The sequence below is a fragment of the Antennarius striatus genome, chromosome 23, assembly GCF_040054535.1.
Source record: "Antennarius striatus isolate MH-2024 chromosome 23, ASM4005453v1, whole genome shotgun sequence".
NCBI classification, from domain to species: domain Eukaryota; kingdom Metazoa; phylum Chordata; class Actinopteri; order Lophiiformes; family Antennariidae; genus Antennarius; species Antennarius striatus.
In genome coordinates, this window is record NC_090798.1 from 14,051,926 (window position 1) to 14,070,000 (window position 18,075).

Genomic DNA, 18,075 nt, shown 5'->3' on the forward strand with positions numbered 1-18,075 from the left:
CCCGTAACACCCCTGAATTCAACATTTTACCCTAACCTACTTGCATAGTTCAAAGATCAAAGCGAGTGCTCTGACCTACTGTCATTGATCAAAGCAGTAGCTTTGATCTATGGTCTTACTCACACTGGCCTTCTCCCTCGTCTTTCTATCTTATCCGGTTCCTGAGTGAACAAAAGTTAAAATTTCACCTTGACCTAGTTTTTTCAAGGTCAAGGTCATCATCTCATTTTCATCTCACTTTGCTGCCTCAGTAATGTGCTTTTTGTTTCATCTTGCTATCTGCAACGGCTGTGAAGATATTTGGTGGAACAACAGACAAACACACAAACACTGACAGTCACAACACATCATCGCTTTGAAGCGGGATGTAATAAAAGGGAAATTGATCAGCAACAAAAAGGCAATCTCTTTTGAAACAAGCACTCAAACTGCACTCATCTTTAAGCAACAAAAAAGAGTGATTTTAAAAAACAGAAGAAAATCCTTTCTAAATGTTTTTTGAAATCCTGATCATCCTGAAATTTAAACCTAAATTTGTTGACAACTTTTGTATCTTGATAAGCCGAATAAAAACATATACAGCATGTTTTTGCTACAGAATGTTAGCACAAGCGTTCAAGAAAGAATCAAAACCTACTCAGTTTGTCCAACAGACAACATGCATGTTAACTATTTCACATCACTTACATGCACATAAGTAATCATATTAAGAGCCTGCATAACAATAAAGATACACAGATGTGTCTGTTTACCATAGTAACTATAAAAAACCTAGAAAAAATGTTTCTCTGTAGTTTCATTTTCTGTAGAAAATCAACTACTTGACGTGGATCATTTCACCACCTCTAATCAGCTGAATGTTCACTGTTGGACGGACACATCTCTGTTATGAACTGAAGTCATGAATGGGAAACGTCCTGTGATCTGAACTGGGAGCTGTTTGTGAATTTCATTAAACTATTTGGAATAGGTTTCCGTCTTTGTGACACTTAACACTCACATTTCTAACAAACAGGTTCTCCATCCTCAAGGGCTTGTTGGTTTTGTGGATACCCAAGTTACTCCCACCCTCCCGACTTTATGTCAGTGAAATCTGATCTGTACATTTGAGTCAGGAGCTCCTGTGGAAGGGTCTGACTGGCAGGAAGTGAGTTTAAAGAATCGCTAGAGTTTAGTCTGTTGTGTCCCGTGAAGCTGGTAACGCTGTCCATTTAGTCTATCCAAGTCATGTTCAAATGGTTCACTTTAAGTTCCAATATAAATATAGACCTGTATTGTTCCCTACACAGAATGAGGCATTGCATTGTGGTCATTACCACACCCATGTTGTAGAAATTACAAAAGTACTGTACTTACACCAACTGAGTGTCTGAATGTGTTTGTACTCAAGTAAAGTGCATTCAGACACACTGCTGTCTTTAGCCACCAGAGAGGGGTTGGCCATTGACCAAAAACCATTTCAGAGCCCTCTTCTTGTATTGCTATTGTCTTATTTACTCCAAACTATTTCACTGTATAAAAGCAGACGACATGAGAAACATTTTACTGTCTAGCTCAGGGGTCAAACTCATTTCCACCGGGGGCCACATCAGTGTAACGGCTGTCCTCAAAGGACCAGATGTAACTAATAAATTTAACTAAATGTAACTTTATGTAATGTAAAATAAATGTAACTACAGTGATACCTCTACTTACGAATGTCTCTACTTACGAATGTCTCTAATTACGAATGTCTCTACAGTACTTAAGAAATTTCTCAGCAGGAACATATTACCTCTACTTACGAAAGAAATTTCGAGTTACTTAATGTAAAAACACAGTATCGGCTGATGCTTGAATCTCCCACAGGTTCCTGAATGCAACATTCTCATAGCTGCTCTGCCATTGGCTATTACCTATTACGTATCTTCCTGGCATCCCATTGGCTAAGAGGGATTCCACTCCACCTCTGTGTAGAGCTAGAACGGTGCTTATGGAGTGTCTTTGGCATTTGGCCCTCGACCCGTGAGGTAGTCTGATAGTTTTGCGCAAATATAATAACTTTTTGAGTACGTATTCTCTATGGACCCCAAGAAAGTGACGAAGAAAAGAGTTTTTTTGTCCGTACAAACAAAGCAAGAGATAATAGAAAAGCCTGAAAAAGGGATGCGTTTGGTTGATCTCTCCAAAGAATATGGCCGTAATGCATCTACAATCACCACGTTATTAAAACAAAAGGAAGTTTAAGGAGTTTAAGGCATTGCGTGGGTGGTTGGAGAAGTTCAGGAGGAGGACTGGAATTCACTCTGTTGTTCATGGGGGGGCAAGAGGGCATGAACCAAAGAGGGCAAAAAACAACGAGGACAGCAGTTAAAAGGTAAATGACCATCATTTTTATTCTTTACTCTATTCTTTGTTTTTTACCTTATACACAACTCTCATTTATTGTGTAATAATCTAATCGTAACATGTATTTGTTACATGTTTAGATGCATTTTCATGCTTTTTTAAAACATTTATGTCTGAATTTTGGGGGGCTTGGGACGGATCAGGGCATTTGCATGGAAAACGCGTCTCTACTTACGTAATTTTCTACTCACGTAATTTCTTCCGGAACCAATTAATTTAGTAAGTAGAGGTATCACTGTACTCCTTAACGTTAAATCAATGAATTTATTACTGGGAGATAATAATGTCAGATTGATATGCTTCATGCATAAATGTTTCACACAGCAGAGACACACTAATGGCTCTGCTCCTGCTGGATGACTGCAGTTTATGTATTTGATATTTTCCCCAATACTGATTTATTATTTTACTCTTTGGCTTTACACCCTTATTTATTCAGTGCAGACAGACTGAGGTGTGACTCTGGAACATTATTCTCAGCTTTGGAGCGATGTGCACTCAGCTAGCGCTCTTTTGCTTTAGTAAGTAAATCATTGGTTGTGAACTGTTGAATGATAGATAGATAGATAGATAGATAGATAGATAGATAGATAGATAGATAGATAGATAGATAGATAGATAGATAGATAGATAGATAGATAGATAGATAGATAGATAGATAGATAGATAGATAGATAGATAGATACTTTATTAATCCTGGAGGAAATTGCGTGATGCATCAATTTAAATGTTACTTCTGCAGGGAACAGGAAACAACAGTCCACCGTATGCTACGCTGGAGGAGATATGGAAAGAAGCGCTGAAACACTTCTCCTTTACATTTTAAAAACATGAACAGTTCTTATCACAGATGCCACTTCTGTGTCACTTCGCCCAGTTCAGAACCTTCCACAGCAAAGACTGTTCACACACAATTCATATAAAACCAAAACGTTTATATGAATTATCTAGCAAAGGTATTTATATACAGAATGTGATTAAATAATAATTTAGTTGGAATTGTTATAATCTCGTGTCTTTATTATGTTAACTGCTCTAAAGTGATGCAGGATTACACAAAATGAGATAATCCATATGGTGAATCTGTAAGAACAAATCATCCATCCATCCATCCATCTTCCACCGCTTATCCGGAATCGGGTCGCGGGGGCAGCAGCTTCAACAGGGAGCCCCAAACTTCCCTTTCCCGGGCCACATCCACCAGCTCTGACTGGGGGATCCCAAGGCGTTCCCAGGCCAGTGTTGAGATATAATCCCTCCACCTGGTCCTGGGTCTGCCCCGAGGTCTCCTCCCAGCTGGACGTGCCAGAAACACCTCCCTAGGGAGGCGTCCCAGAGGCATCCGCACCAGATGCCCAAACCACCTCAACTGACTCCTTTCCACGCGAAGGAGCAGCGGCTCTACTCTGAGCCCCTCGTGAACAGCAGTGTTTCTACCTTATCTCTAAGGGAGACACCAGCTATCCGCCTGAGAAAGACCATTTCAGCCGCTTGTATCCGCGATCTCGTTCTTTCGGTCATGACCCATCGCTCATGACCATAGGTGAGGGTAGGAACGAAGATTGAACGGTAGCTCCCTCTTTGTGACAACAGTGCGGTAAAGCGACTGCAATACCGCTCCTGCTGCCCCAATTCTCCGTCCAATCTCACGCTCCATTGTTCCCTCACTCGTGAACAGGACCCCAAGATACTTAAACTCCTTCACTTGTGGAAGGACCTCATTCCCCACTTGGAGAAGGCATTCCACCGGTTTCCTGCTGAGGACCATGGCCTCAGATTTGGAGGTGCTAATCCTCATCCCCGCCGCTTCACACTCGGCTGCAAACCGGACCAGTGAGCGCTGCAGGTCACAGGCTGATGACGCAAACAGGACCACATCATCTGCAAAAAGCAGTGATGCAATCCTCAGGCCACCAAACTGTAAAGCCTCCTCACCACGACTACGCCTCGATATCCTGTCCATGAAAATCACAACAAATCAATGCAAAATTAAATCACAGGTTAGGCAGGAGAAGATGCCCTTAGTTTGGAAAAGAATAGAACGACTGAGTAGAGGGTTAGGGTTAGGTTAGCGGCTGATGTTAGGGTTAGGGTTAGGGTTAGGTTAGGTTAGGGTCAGGGTTGGGGTTAGGGTTATGTTAGTGGCTGATGTTAAATAATGCGGAGGACGACAGACTGAGTTCATTCATAGGGTTAGGGGTTAGGGTTAGGGTTAGGGTTAGGGTCAGGGTTGGGGTTGTTGTTATATTAGTGGCTGATGTTAAATAATACGGAGGACGACAGACTGAGCTCATTCATAGGTCACACAGGAATTACAGGGCATGTCTATTCTTTGTCTTTTCTGCAGCACTTCAGTCTGTCCAGGATCTCTGGCCGACAGACGCAGAAACTTAGGAGAGAGGGAAGCCTGAACAAGAGGAGCCTGGGATGGTGGGGGCCGCCATTCGCTCTGCCAGGACGCTGGAGAAACCACAAAGAAATGGAAGAATAGAGGGAAAAATACCAGAAAGGAACAGAACAGCAGTTACCGCTCAAACCATCTCCGCCTGCCCCTGTACCTGTCTCAGGGGCAGATGGTAAACTGGTGGGCCTGGTAAGAGCAGAGCTCAGTGCCCCCCCAGCGGGAGGGTGAGCTTTGGGCTCTCTGGAAGCAGGAGACGGTGGAAGCATGGGAGGAACCGTGGATGAAGAAGAGGAAGAGGCAGAGAAGGATGGAACACACTGAGCTCTCCAGGAACTGGGAAAGGCTGACAGGAAAATAATAGAATAAAATAAAAGAGGGGAGTTATGAAAGCAAAGACTAATGTTGTATCCAGAGGGGACAAATGCCAATTTCCAGAGCATCGATTTTAAAACCAGACATGACACAAAGTGGACACCTTCACCAATGTTATAGGGAGGTAAAAATGAATATACAGTATATATATATATATATATATATATATATATATATGTATATATGTGTATATATATATATATATATATACACACACACACACACACACATATATATATATATATATATATAGTATTTTTTTAAATTAATTAATTATTTAAAAATGGCACATTTTCAAAAATGAAACTGATGATTAGGGAATTTGAAAGTACTTTATAAATATCTAGATACCATGTATAAATATCATGTCCAGATTTTAAGGACAATACACCAAAAACCCTAAAACTTTTGGCCTGCTATTTTTGGCACAGTGTTGAGGTCAAATTTTCAAATAAATTTATTTACAAAACCATAAGGTCATCCAGAATGTAAAGTCTTTGGTTCAATTTCCATTAACTGATGTTTACAAAACTGAATTTCATTTCTTGGCAAGTTTGTCTTTATGGTTGTTTATCAGGCATCTGGTTTTGTTTGACAAGATTATGCAAAAAGATTTGCACCAAAAATGACCCTGATATATCCTAGAGGTGATTACAAGGTGATGATCAAGATCTATATCCTGGAATCCTTTGAAGGATCATTTAATACTGTGGGACAATAATTTTCATCATCTTGCTTACAAATTTAGAATAATTCCAAGGACACATCCTTTAATTTCTCCGGCAAACTCTTCTAAATAGTACCGCCTTGGCAGAGGTGTGTGTTATCACTTATTGGGTTGTTCTTTGTGCTGTTTTAACTTTCGCTGCTTTCACTTGATTGGTCTCGGTTTCTACAGGTGAAATATTCTCAGTTTATAATGATAATAATCTGGGGTTTTACATTGTATAATTTTTAGCTTAATCCATATATACTTTTAAAAAAATTTTTGTCAGTTAGAAACCAATCAGGATTGTGTGCTACCTGCTTGTGAAGTATCAGAGGAACTGGTTGGATGGAGAAATGGATCAGAGAGTGGAGAGGAGAGTGAAGAGGTGGAAAGGGCTTTAGAAGCAGTGGCTATAGAGTAACCGGGGGCTTCCAGGCCCCCCAGTGGAGAGGAGCCACTGTGGAAACTGTGGGGTCTTCGAGGAGCTGAAATGGGAAGAAAAAGGAGAAAAAAGTGGGAGGAAAGGAAGCGGAAATGAGAAAATGGAGAGAAAAATGGTGGGTGTATTATTAGAAGTTTTGAAACTGAATCTTCTGAGTTATGTAGCATCGTCTCTGCTCTGTCCACATGATTACACAAAATTATTGATTGAGATATTTGTTTTCTAAACAAAATATGGGTTGTAAAACTGCTTCTGCCACATTTTTAGCCTTTAAAATTATCCTTTTAATACGTACATATACTGGCATTATTTTCAGCAGTAAGATGAGATCCTCACTGCTGTATTGTGTCTTAAATGTCTTGTCTGTAAGTTTGGTGAGCCAAAGATGAATTTCCACCCCAGTGGACAATAAAGATTTATTATTATTATTATTATTATTATTATTATTATTATTATTATTATTATTATTATTATGAAGGATTCCATTTAAATTTTTATTATTTACACCCAGACATTAAAACAGGATGTGGATAGCCTAAGATCAGCAGAAAGACAGAGAGTAAAGACAAGCAACTAGTCTGGCACCGCCTACAGTTAATAAGGTGGAAATCTTGAACCAGTCTGTTACTGGTCATTAGACTGTGGTTTGGTCCCTGAACAGATGTGGTGTTAACCCTAACCCAGAACCAGGACAGCTGTTTCTCCATGCTTCCTGTCTTTGTCTATGATTAGCTACACACACCCTCACCCCGGCTACGCATGAGAGACCATGCAGGACGAAGATGACCTGATACCTGATCCAACACTGGGCTGGAAGATTTTGGGAAGTACAGGTGGGTGAGCAAGTTTAAAGGCTGGCAGTGAGGAGGCAAAGGGCGGGGGCCGGGTGTGATGGGTGGTACTGGGTGGGTGTGGGTTTAAAGAAAAGGATGCAGAAGGGTCGGGGGGTTCAGGTGGAGGGGGACGGGATGGGACTGAGATGGTAGACGAAATGCCAGAGGATGTTTTCCAGTCCATCTCTGAGGTTACTGGTTGAAAGAAAAGAGATTAAATGAATGGATGGATAAGTTAAAAGAAAAGACATGGATAGAGAGATGACAAGAATAAAAAGGATTTTAACTAACGAAGTATAGGAGAGACAGGTGATGTAGTCATCAAGTGAAAATGAAGCTTAGCAGTGTACTGCCATATACGTACAAACATCAAACCTGAATGTGAACAAATTTACACGAGTGATGAATCAAGGATTCTGATTGGCTTTTTTAATTTGACAAAATGATAAGTGCTTGAATTCAAATGTCTAAAAATTAATAAAATGGATTGATGCACAGCACATATGAAGGGATGGATAAAGGGATGGATGTAGAGATGAATGAAGGGATGGATGAAGGGATGGATAAGGGGATGGATGAAGGGATGGATGCACGGACAAGTTGGTTGGTGAAAAAGATGCATCGTCAAAAAGTAGTAATGAAGGATAAATCCAGAGAATGTGGTGGTGGGGGGGTGAGGTCTAATGAGAAAGGCAGTGGGTTTAGGTGGGAAAATAAAGTTACCTGTGGGACCTGCAATCACAGGCCTCCAAGCCAGATCATGTATTCTGGTGACAGAAGCTGAGAAAAAAGGCAGAACACACACTAGCTGGGTGAAAAAAGAACTGAGGATGAAATAGGAGACAGTAGAATAAGCAGCAGCCCGTTCACACCAGAGGTCAGATCTTAAGCCCGAGTCCAAGCCCGACCCCGCCTGAAATTCAGGCAGGGTCGGGTTCAAAATGTCAATAATTATGTTCGGGTCAGGCTGGATTTCTTTAGGCCCGATCTTACCTCTAATTCACACACACACACACACACACACACACACACACACACACACACACACACACACACACACACACACACAGACACACAGACACACACACACACACACACACACACACACACACACACACACACACACACACACACACACACACACACACACTGATACACCAGCAGAGGATTCAAGGCAAGATTGTATTTTGTTAACTGTTTCATCAAAAATCACCATAGCAACACTTAACATTATGCATGCCAATCAGCCAACCAATCAGTGGCCTGTAATGTTTCACATGACCTTTAGAACCTGCTCAGCTTGTTTCAAACTGCAGCAGAGGAGAAACTAAAGCAGTCGCTCCAGCTCCTTTTCCCCTGGTGGGACACACACGTGTCCACACACACACTGGTGTCAGCAGGTTTCTCACCAGGGTTACCACAGATCACCACTGAGTCTGGTGAGGGCTGACAGACTACAGGACTAACTGAACACACCAACAACTCAAACCCCCGGGCTTAAAGGAAAACCGAAAAACGTGAGTCTCACTAAAATCTGAGTAAACCCAACAGGGTGGGGGCACAGACGTTTAGCTGCAGTCAGTAATTCATTTATTTGCTTCATTGTCTTAAAAACTTTGGGTTTGCTTGCCCAGTGATGTTTGTTTGCCTACAGAAGGATTCACGTGGATGAGTATTACAATGCTGGGCTGAACAACTAGATTTACTGCTGCGGCCAACAATCCTTATTTAAAAAGAGAAACCTAAAAACTGCAAGACCTACAAAAATGTCTCTGCCAGTCTTTGCTTTGAACTTTGAGCTTTAAATAATTTTTAGACCCCATGAACCTCCAGGTTGCCCCCAGCCTTACCAGTAGCAGGAGTAGCTTGACCAGTTCCAAAGCTGCCCCTCCTATCTTCCCCAGCTTCATTGTCACTGTCATTAAAGTCCTCCAGGTTCCCAACGTCGCTCTGCTTCACGCTCATCAGACTGGCCAAACTCTGCATGTCCTCATCTCTGTAGAGCAGCAGCACCATCATGTTATAACAACACACACTCAATGTTATAACATCACACACGCAGTGTTATAACATCACACACTCAGTGTTATAACATCACACACTCAGTGTTATAACATCACACACGCAGTGTTATACCATCACACACTCAGTGTTATAACATCACACACGCAGTGTTATAACATCACACCCTGTGTTATAACATCACACACTCAATGTTATAACATCACACACGCAGTGTTATAACATCACACACTCAATGTTATAACATCACACATGCAGTGTTATAATATCACACATGCAATGTTATAACATCACACACTCAGTGTTACAACATCACACACTCAATGTTATAACATCACACACTCCAAAAACATCACTGCCTTTAAAAATCCCAATCTTTCTTCCCAGTACTGCATTAAATCTGATTGAACACAACTTGTACCATCCCTGTATAGTAATTACTGAAGAGGTCAAAACCATAATGGAAAATGACCTACAGACAAATATAAAATCCATGTCGAGTTGAGTCGGGTTGAATAGAGCTACGTAGCTCTAGTGGCTCTACTCTGGGTGACCCAGAGCCATCCTATGCAACCAGACTTTACTCTGGTTAATTTAACAATCATTTATGCTTGATATGCTGATAGAATTCAATCAATACCCTTATCAGTAATAAATTCAGGACTCTGTCCCAGATTGGTACTGATAGGACGGGTGAACAGATTTCAGGACTTGCAGTTTTTGAAAATTGTACAGGTGCAGTCCAAAAAATTAGATTATATAGGAAGGTTTTTTCATTTCCCCACATAATCTAATTCAAACAGGGAAACTGTTGTATATTGTTAGATTTATTGAATTTGAATTCAAACATTTAAGGCTTGTTATTGTTTTGATAAGTGAATTTCAGCTCCTTAAAATCAAAAATCTGGAATCTCAAAAAAACAAAGATCAGACAAAAAAGGAATTTTATACAGAAAAATCAAACTTGTGAAAACTTTGGTTGGTTCTCATTTTTACACAAATGATGACATCAGTGGAATGTGGCACAGAGATGACCAGCCTGTAGGGGTATGGAAGCCCAGGTTGCTTTAATCTTTCGGAAATAAGTGACAAAAAATCTTGAACTATTCTCATTTCTGTATTGACGTCCTTCTGTGTTGATAACTTACGTAGCCTTGCCCTCTTTGAGAAAGACACAAGACAAGTTCAGCTTCAGCTTGGCTTCCACCACTTTGACCGATAGTGGTTTGAGCGTCAGTGTTATGTCAAACTGGGCTGGAGTGTAGCTGGCAAACTTCTTCATGTTTATATCAGCTGACGCCAACACCTTTCTGCGTCCTTTCTTCTCCTAGTAAATAAAAAGAAGACGGTCAAGACAGAACATGGATCCTTTTTCTCCTTACTGGAAAACATTTAACGTTCATTTGCGAAAACAACATTAAAACACAGTTAAAATGAATGAAGGAATGTCTTGGCTGGCGCAGTGGTGTAGTGGGTAGCCCCACTGCCTGACAGCACAGTGTTCACATCCAAAGACTCTGGGAAAGAGGGAATCAGTACATACGTATATGTACATGACCACCATTCATAGAACAGTATATGTTCATAGTCCAATAAAAAAACACATTTCCATGGAAACAAAAAAAACTGTATAAATGAAAGGCACAATTACAGTGCACCCTCGCACATTGACAATCGCGACTTCACCTCATCGTGGATTTTTGGTAGGCAGTCACGTGACACCGTACGCGTATTCTATTGGCTGACAGCATCCGGAAGTGCGCTATGTTCTGTGAGTCTCGGACTTCCGTGAGACACAAAAGTGTTTTAAACAATATATTGCAATTGACTCACATTTTCAATGATAAAAGTCCAGTCTTTGTCTTCGAACTCCTCAGCAGTAGGTTCCTGTGGACAGAGGACTGCTTAGACACGCCGATGCCTGTCCAGTTGGACATCTCAAAGGTATTTTTAAATCTATATCTTTACATCGTCCCTTATTTGTACCTTGAAGAGAGTGACAGTAATGTCTAGGTTCTCTGGAGCTTGCCAAATCACCAGACCTCTGTAAGGGTTTTGGATCCCTGGCTGCCAGCTGTGGAGCTTTAGGAGAAGATAACAGAAGAGTGTGATTCAACGATTTAGTTTCAGCCGTTGGCCGAACTCTAAACTACACAGAAGCAACACAGAAGCTCCTTTCATTGACACCACTAAAGCATTTCACAGCATTATAATGCCATTTTAATAAATAATAATAATAATGTTTATTGAAGGAGCTCTGTGTGAAGACACTCTTTAATGTTCTTCAATGAAGGACATCTCGTTCCTACATGACATTACCTTTGTGCTGTAACGTCTGTTTCTTCTGATCCACACCACTCTCAGTTTATCTGGTTGCCTGCAATCACAGCAAAAACAAATAGCATTTTAGCCCTACTTTAAAATAATACATGGATATGTCATGACCATAATTTCCATCATCCACAACACCTGTTAAATGAAAGAATAAAAGCACACAGACTGCATAGCTCATCACCCTCTGTTAGTTGTTTAGTTATCAGATTGAGGCAGCAGAGGTGACTACATTTTAGATGATGGTCTAGATTCCAGAGGTGGGGGTACATAGAGGGAGGGCTTTTTAAATTCAAACAAATACATTTGTGACAGTATTACATATATTCCAGTAGAATCAAGCATACTAGTTGCTATAGAACTATAATGTGCTTGTTTGGTCAAACATTGCTCCTAAAGAGACTTTTCTAAACCAGGCAGTCGTCTGAGCTCCGTCTGGTTAGTAGAGTAACGTATCTATAATCACTTCATTCCCTGTGTTTAACCTGTGTTTAACACATCCGGCCTGCCTTAGCACTACAGTTAGTGGCCATCTCATGTCATGTGACATGACATCATCCCTTCTGCCTCCACACTACCCTCCTATTGGCCGGCTAGCAGTGCAGTGATGGTGGATACCAATAGTTATATTGATCTGAGATCAGAGCTGCCACATGATCAGAAACGGTCTGTGATTGGTGGACAAGTCAGGAAGACACTTATGATACTGACCCCAACTGCATCAAAAGAGGCTTTCAAATCCTAATCAGATATTTTATATAGTTTGAAAGATTCTGAAATCATCCTTATGGTTGACTTAAATTAGGACTGGCTCAGAACTTCTCATATCTCCTCTGCTGATTGGCTTAAATATAAAACCTTAAGAAACAAATATACCTCAATGATTACAAAGTCTAAAGTTTAATTTGAAGTCAATCACAGAAAACTTAAATAAATCATCAAAGTTTTGGAAAATAATCAAATCCACGCCAAATTCTAGCACTGTTTCAAAAATAACTGAATCAAGAATATTTAGGTTGATTCAGTTGAATTAACAAAGCTGTGATTATCAATCGATGAGCATGTAAACCTCGGACCTGTAGTCGTCATCACCTGTAACTGATAGAAGCTTAGATTTATTTGATTTTGAACCCATCTTATTCGCTCAAGTCCACAAAATTCTGAAAGATAGTTTCACAAAATACCTGTAGGTCCAAATCGTCTGGATCCTTACCTCTTAAAGATAGCTGCAGACATTATCGCTGAACCTATTGCACCTATTTTTAATGTAAATCTTCAAACGAACATGATACCTGTAATTTGGAAGGCTGCAGAGGTTCCAAACTGTCAGTAGGAGCCAAATGCTTGAATCTCAGGACAATCTGCAGTTGAAAAGGTTTATGTCTGATAATAACATTTATATAAGCACAAGTCTGGCTTTAGAAGTGGTCAGAGTACTAGCACTGTTGCCATGGCTGTGACAAATGATCTCATTGGTGCCTTGGACAGAAAACAGAATTGTGTCGCCTTATCTGTAGATCTTCCGAGAGCGTTTGATCCAGTCGATCTTGAACTACTTTTAGATAAACTCATGTTTGCTGATGTTTGGTTCTAAGGCTCTTGATTGGCTTAAAAACTACTTAGCAGGTCGGACTCAATGCGTCCAAGCTGAATTCCACAAATCAGACTTTCTGGAGATAACTAAAGACGTGTCCCAAGGTTCCGTTTTTGGCTCTTATCTCATTTTCAATTTTTATAAATGTACTCAAAGACATGCAACTAAATTGCATTTATATACAGATGATACAACTGTCTATGTCTGATGGCTCATTGATTGCAAGGGGGTTCCTCAAAAAATATTTGGGAATATGGATTATTGAAAATAAATCCCCAGTCAGAGCTGGTGGATATGGCCGAGGAAAGGGAAGTTTGGGGCACATTATTGAAGCTGCTGCCCCGAGACCCGACTACGGATATGTGGAGGAAGATGGATGGGTGGATGGATAAATGAAAAACTCTAATTTAATACACACATCTCTGATTTATTTAAGAAACTCCAGTTGAACATCACCTTTTACTTTAGGAATAAATCATGCATTACTTTCTCTGCAAAGGAGTATACTGTATATGCATACAGCCTCCTCCACCATATAAAAACCCAATTCAGTGTATCATGCTTCTTTTTTTCATTTCATAGCATTGAAATGACAACAGCATTCATAGACAACAACACTGGTATTGATTGATCTGTAAAGCTCCGTTGGGTAAACTCTCAGAATACCTCAGCAGCCTTCTCTCTATTAGATAGATTAGATAGATAGATACTTTAATAATCCCGGAGGAAATTGCATAAATACAAGTTCAAGTTTATTATATTATTAGTTATTAGTTATATTAGTTATATTAGTTCAAGTCGTCACCATCTGAGAGCCTCTGAGTGGCTGCTTTATTGTGCTCCCCTGGCAAAATGTCCTCCTCCCATCATGCATCATGGTCATGGAGCAATTAATTACAAACACTCACATCCTTAAATGACTTTAAAAGTATCATGAAGAACACGGTGACAGAGGGATGTCACTGTTTTTCTTAAGAGGCCACTGTCCTCGAATAGCTGTCACTCTATGCTATTGATTACATGTTACTACTGTTTAATACATCATCAGGTACCTGTTTTGTGTCGCTCCTGACTTTGTATGGCTGATACCTTGGCCAGGTCTCATTATAAAAGAAATTTACTATCTCAGTGGCCCTTCATGGTTACATAGATGATCAATAAAATAGAAAAGAAATCAGTTGATATTTAACATTGAATGAACTGTATGTATGTAACGCTTTACAACACATGCCAGCATTGGCCCATTTACACAAATATCGATACCATGGTGCACTTTGTGTCATGTTGATCCATCGTCTAACTGTGAGTAAAGATTTACGTTCCCAAGAGTGTATCCTCAGGCCTTGGAGACAAGAGCTCGACAAAAGCAATCCACAAAGTAGAAACACGAGCCCATTCAGAACACTGGGAGGGTTCAGTCAAGATAAAATTAAAACGCTATGACAGTGATTCCCATCCTGAGGATGAGCCGCTGTAGGCTGTGTGTGTGTGTGTAAGCCCGAGGGTTTGAGTTGTTGGTGTGTTCAGTTAGTCCTGTAGTCTGTCAGCCCTCACCAGACTTAGTGGTGATCTGGGGTAACCCTGGTGAGAAACCTGCTGACACCAGTGTGTGTGTGGACACGTGTGTGTCCCACCAGGGGAAAAGGAGCTGGAGCGACTGCTTTAGTTTCTCCTCTGCTGCAGTTTGAAACGAGCTGAGCAGGTTCTAAAGGTCATGTGAAACATTACAGGCCACTGATTGGTTGGCTGATTGGCATACATAATGTTAAATGTTGCTACGGTGATTTTTGATGAAACAGTTAACAAAATACAATCTTGCCTTGAATCCTCTGCTGGTGTATCAGTGTGTGTGTGTGTGTGTGTGTGTGTGTGTGTGTGTGTGTGTGTGTGTGTGTGTGTGTGTGTGTGTGTGTGAGTAAGCATGAAGACAGAGCAACAACACAACTGAGATATGGATGGAGCCATTCAGTATGTCTTAAGAACGGTCCCATTGTGTTCCCCAACAAATAAACAACAACCAGAATGACCTCAGAATATAAACAGGGAACGTTTTTGAGGAATGCTGAGTCTTTTCTTTACACATATACAGAATATATTAAACTTTATATTGATCCAACAGACAGAAGTTCTTAATCTGCTACTGACCCACCCCTGAGGGGCAGGAGCCGACCCTTATGGGGTCCTGAATTGGTGTGAGAGGGGGTCAAAATAATGACCTTCTGATAAGTGGACAACTGCATTTACTTAAACCACAGCCTGTGTGAAAATACAATGCATATCTTCTGCAAGGTTCAAAAGTCCATTTTAATTAAATTTAGCCCTAATACCAATTCCAATAAGACAAATGCAATTAAACTGTGTTTTCTAAAGCTTCTGCTAAAGCTGGCGAGGAAAAAAAAAAAGAATCAAGGCTTTATCCACATATGCTCCAAAATTCTACTGTCCTAGATTTGGCTTTTCCACCAAGTGTTGTGAAAGTCCATCAAGTAGTTTGAGTAATTATTCTAAGAACATCTTTGTGTCCTGCATCAAACTTTAAACATTATATTGAAATATTCATACATTAATGGATTTTAATGGCACGGTTAGGATGTTAATGTGGTTTTATGTGATTGTCTGAACAAACCTTGCCGATCCACATTGACGATTAATTAATTGATCCCTCTAGATGATCTTACAAATGCTTGCTCACATATCACAGTACTTTGTTATACCTCTTGGTTTGACTTCTTGCAGCCATTCATCGTAAAATGTATGTATAACATCACAAAACTGTAGTCATAACAGGAACGGTGTATAATTTCCCACACTGTGGGGATAAATACCCTCTATGGTGGGGATTAGAACATGCTGATACTGGTTGGTGTGAATGACACTTGTTGAAAAAGTGTAGAGAGTGACAGAAAAGTAGGTCACTGAATAAGCCAAGGCCAAGGATTCCAAGCTGACACTGACATCACTGTGAGTAACGACAAAGGAATTAAAAGGACTTCTGCTGTGCCAAGACCAAAGTGTTCAGACATAGATACAACATAGGATTCAATGGTCAGAATCCATACCGCCCCCCAAGGGTAAAACCTGATGTAAGCTTCAGTTCCTGATGTGTACACTGAATGTTTTACTGCACCTCTACCAACAAATACTCTGTCACCGTGTCAGGTAAAGAACTCTACTGTTACTGTGAGCTCCTTTCACAGACGTTCAAACAGCTGGTCAGCTGTACTTTAATGTAATCAAAGCGTGACTGGTAGCTATTCTGAATGTGTTACGTAGATCCCCACCAGCAGAGCTGACATAGGTTCTGGATATATCTGGAGTAATTACAACATTTATATTACACCATCATACTGTGATGACTTCGATATGTCTACATCAAATGTTGGGTGATAGTGTACAGTGTTTAAGGTTAAACTGAATTTTGGTAAGTTGGCATGCACCAAAAGCATCAAGGTGAAACTGGCCAGAAGATAGAGACAACTGACCAGTTTTCAGTTTTACCTATGCAAACCTCTCCCTGTGATGCATCCAATCTAATCTCAGAAGAAAAGGACACTTCCACATAGTTCATGGTACCTCCAGAAAGTAATGCATCCCTGGGATGCGCTTCAACAAAAATTTGTGCATCCCAACATGACGTTTATGTATCCCAAAAGTAATAACAGAGAATATACGGTAGAAGCGTACACAAGGACGTTTGGGTTTTTGCTGGTTTTCTCTTGGCTTCTGCATCTTCTTACTAATCGACAGTAATATCTGGTTTTTTTAAATTAACTTTTGTTTTTTTTTTATCCAGGAAAGCATTCATTGTTTTTGGGTTTTCTCCAACTTCTGCATCTTTTTCGTAGGCATGGTGATAATGTGAGAGTAACTCCTCGCTCTCTCACAGCAGCGTGTAAAATGAGCAGATGTCCTGTGGTAGTTTGGTCGATTTTATTCATACATTCATTCATTGTCACAAACCGCTTCATCTGTCTATCCCAGCTGACTGAGGGCATGAGGCGGGGGAAACTCCAGGCGCGATGCCAGTGCACCGCAGAGCCACACAGAGACACAGACAAACACGCACTCCTACCTTTGGTCAATTTGGACCCACCAATTAACCTGAACTTCATGTTTCTGGAGGTGGGAGGAAGCCGGACAAGCCAGAGAGAACCCACGCAGACACGGGGAGAACATGCAAACTTGAACCTCCTTGTTGTGCGGCAACAGCGCTACCCACTGAACCACCATGTCACCCCTGGTTGATTTTAATAAGACTGATTCAAGCAGAGGAGTCTCATGACGAGAAACTCGCATGAGATCAAAACACAATGGTGATTTCCAGGTTTGAAATTTAAGTAGAGAAATGGATAAATTGAGAATATTTTTGTTGAGTGCATTTTTTCCCAATATTATATCGCAGAAAAAGGTAGCATAGATTTTTTTTTCTTGTAAGTATTTAAAGCTTGCGTCCCAGGGATGCACGTTGTCTGATGATCGTGCATCCCTGTCAAAACATTTGCATTGAAGACACAAGGACGCACGCTCACGAGAACACTGATCTTCACTAACTTCAAGCACCCCTTCAAGCATCGACAGTTAAAATGTCTTTGGTAGTTGTGTTAATTGTGTCATTCGAATGGAAAATTTGCCCACAAAGTCTCAGAATGAGGAAACACCAACCTGTGTTTTCGTAGAGTTCTCTTCAGTAAAAAACACTTGAATTTGCTGAATGCTTAGTCGAAGCCCACTGGGCCCTCACATGTGATCAACCTAAAGCAAGTTATATACTATACTGACCAAAGAACATAAGAAACCGTTTCATTTTTTTATGGGTAATAGGAACATACTTTTCACAGAGAAGAACCTTCAAAGTAGTTATCAAGTAATAGTCCTTACAGCAGCTGGAAGGTCAGCCCCGAGTTAGATTTCTATGTAAAGATGCATGACTGAGTGACTTTGAATGGATTGCAAGCTGCTCACCCAATCAGAAGTCATGAT

The 18,075-nt window shown here is 40.6% G+C and overlaps 1 protein-coding gene across 1 annotated transcript in view; it reads right to left on the reverse strand.

Annotated features, from left to right (window-relative positions):
* Positions 1-18,075, reverse strand: part of ehbp1l1a (EH domain binding protein 1-like 1a) — a 46,705-nt gene that overhangs the window by 26,295 nt on the left and 2,335 nt on the right. Inside the window, exons 2-11 of the mRNA XM_068308740.1 lie at positions 11,490-11,547; positions 11,157-11,252; positions 11,004-11,057; positions 10,319-10,497; positions 8,999-9,144; positions 7,872-7,928; positions 7,110-7,343; positions 6,188-6,358; positions 4,947-5,135; positions 4,705-4,848 (exon numbers count right to left, since the gene is read on the reverse strand). Coding sequence (XP_068164841.1) covers positions 4,705-4,848; positions 4,947-5,135; positions 6,188-6,358; positions 7,110-7,343; positions 7,872-7,928; positions 8,999-9,144; positions 10,319-10,497; positions 11,004-11,057; positions 11,157-11,252; positions 11,490-11,547 — 1,328 coding nt within the window. The remainder of the gene's footprint in view (positions 1-4,704; positions 4,849-4,946; positions 5,136-6,187; positions 6,359-7,109; positions 7,344-7,871; positions 7,929-8,998; positions 9,145-10,318; positions 10,498-11,003; positions 11,058-11,156; positions 11,253-11,489; positions 11,548-18,075) is intronic.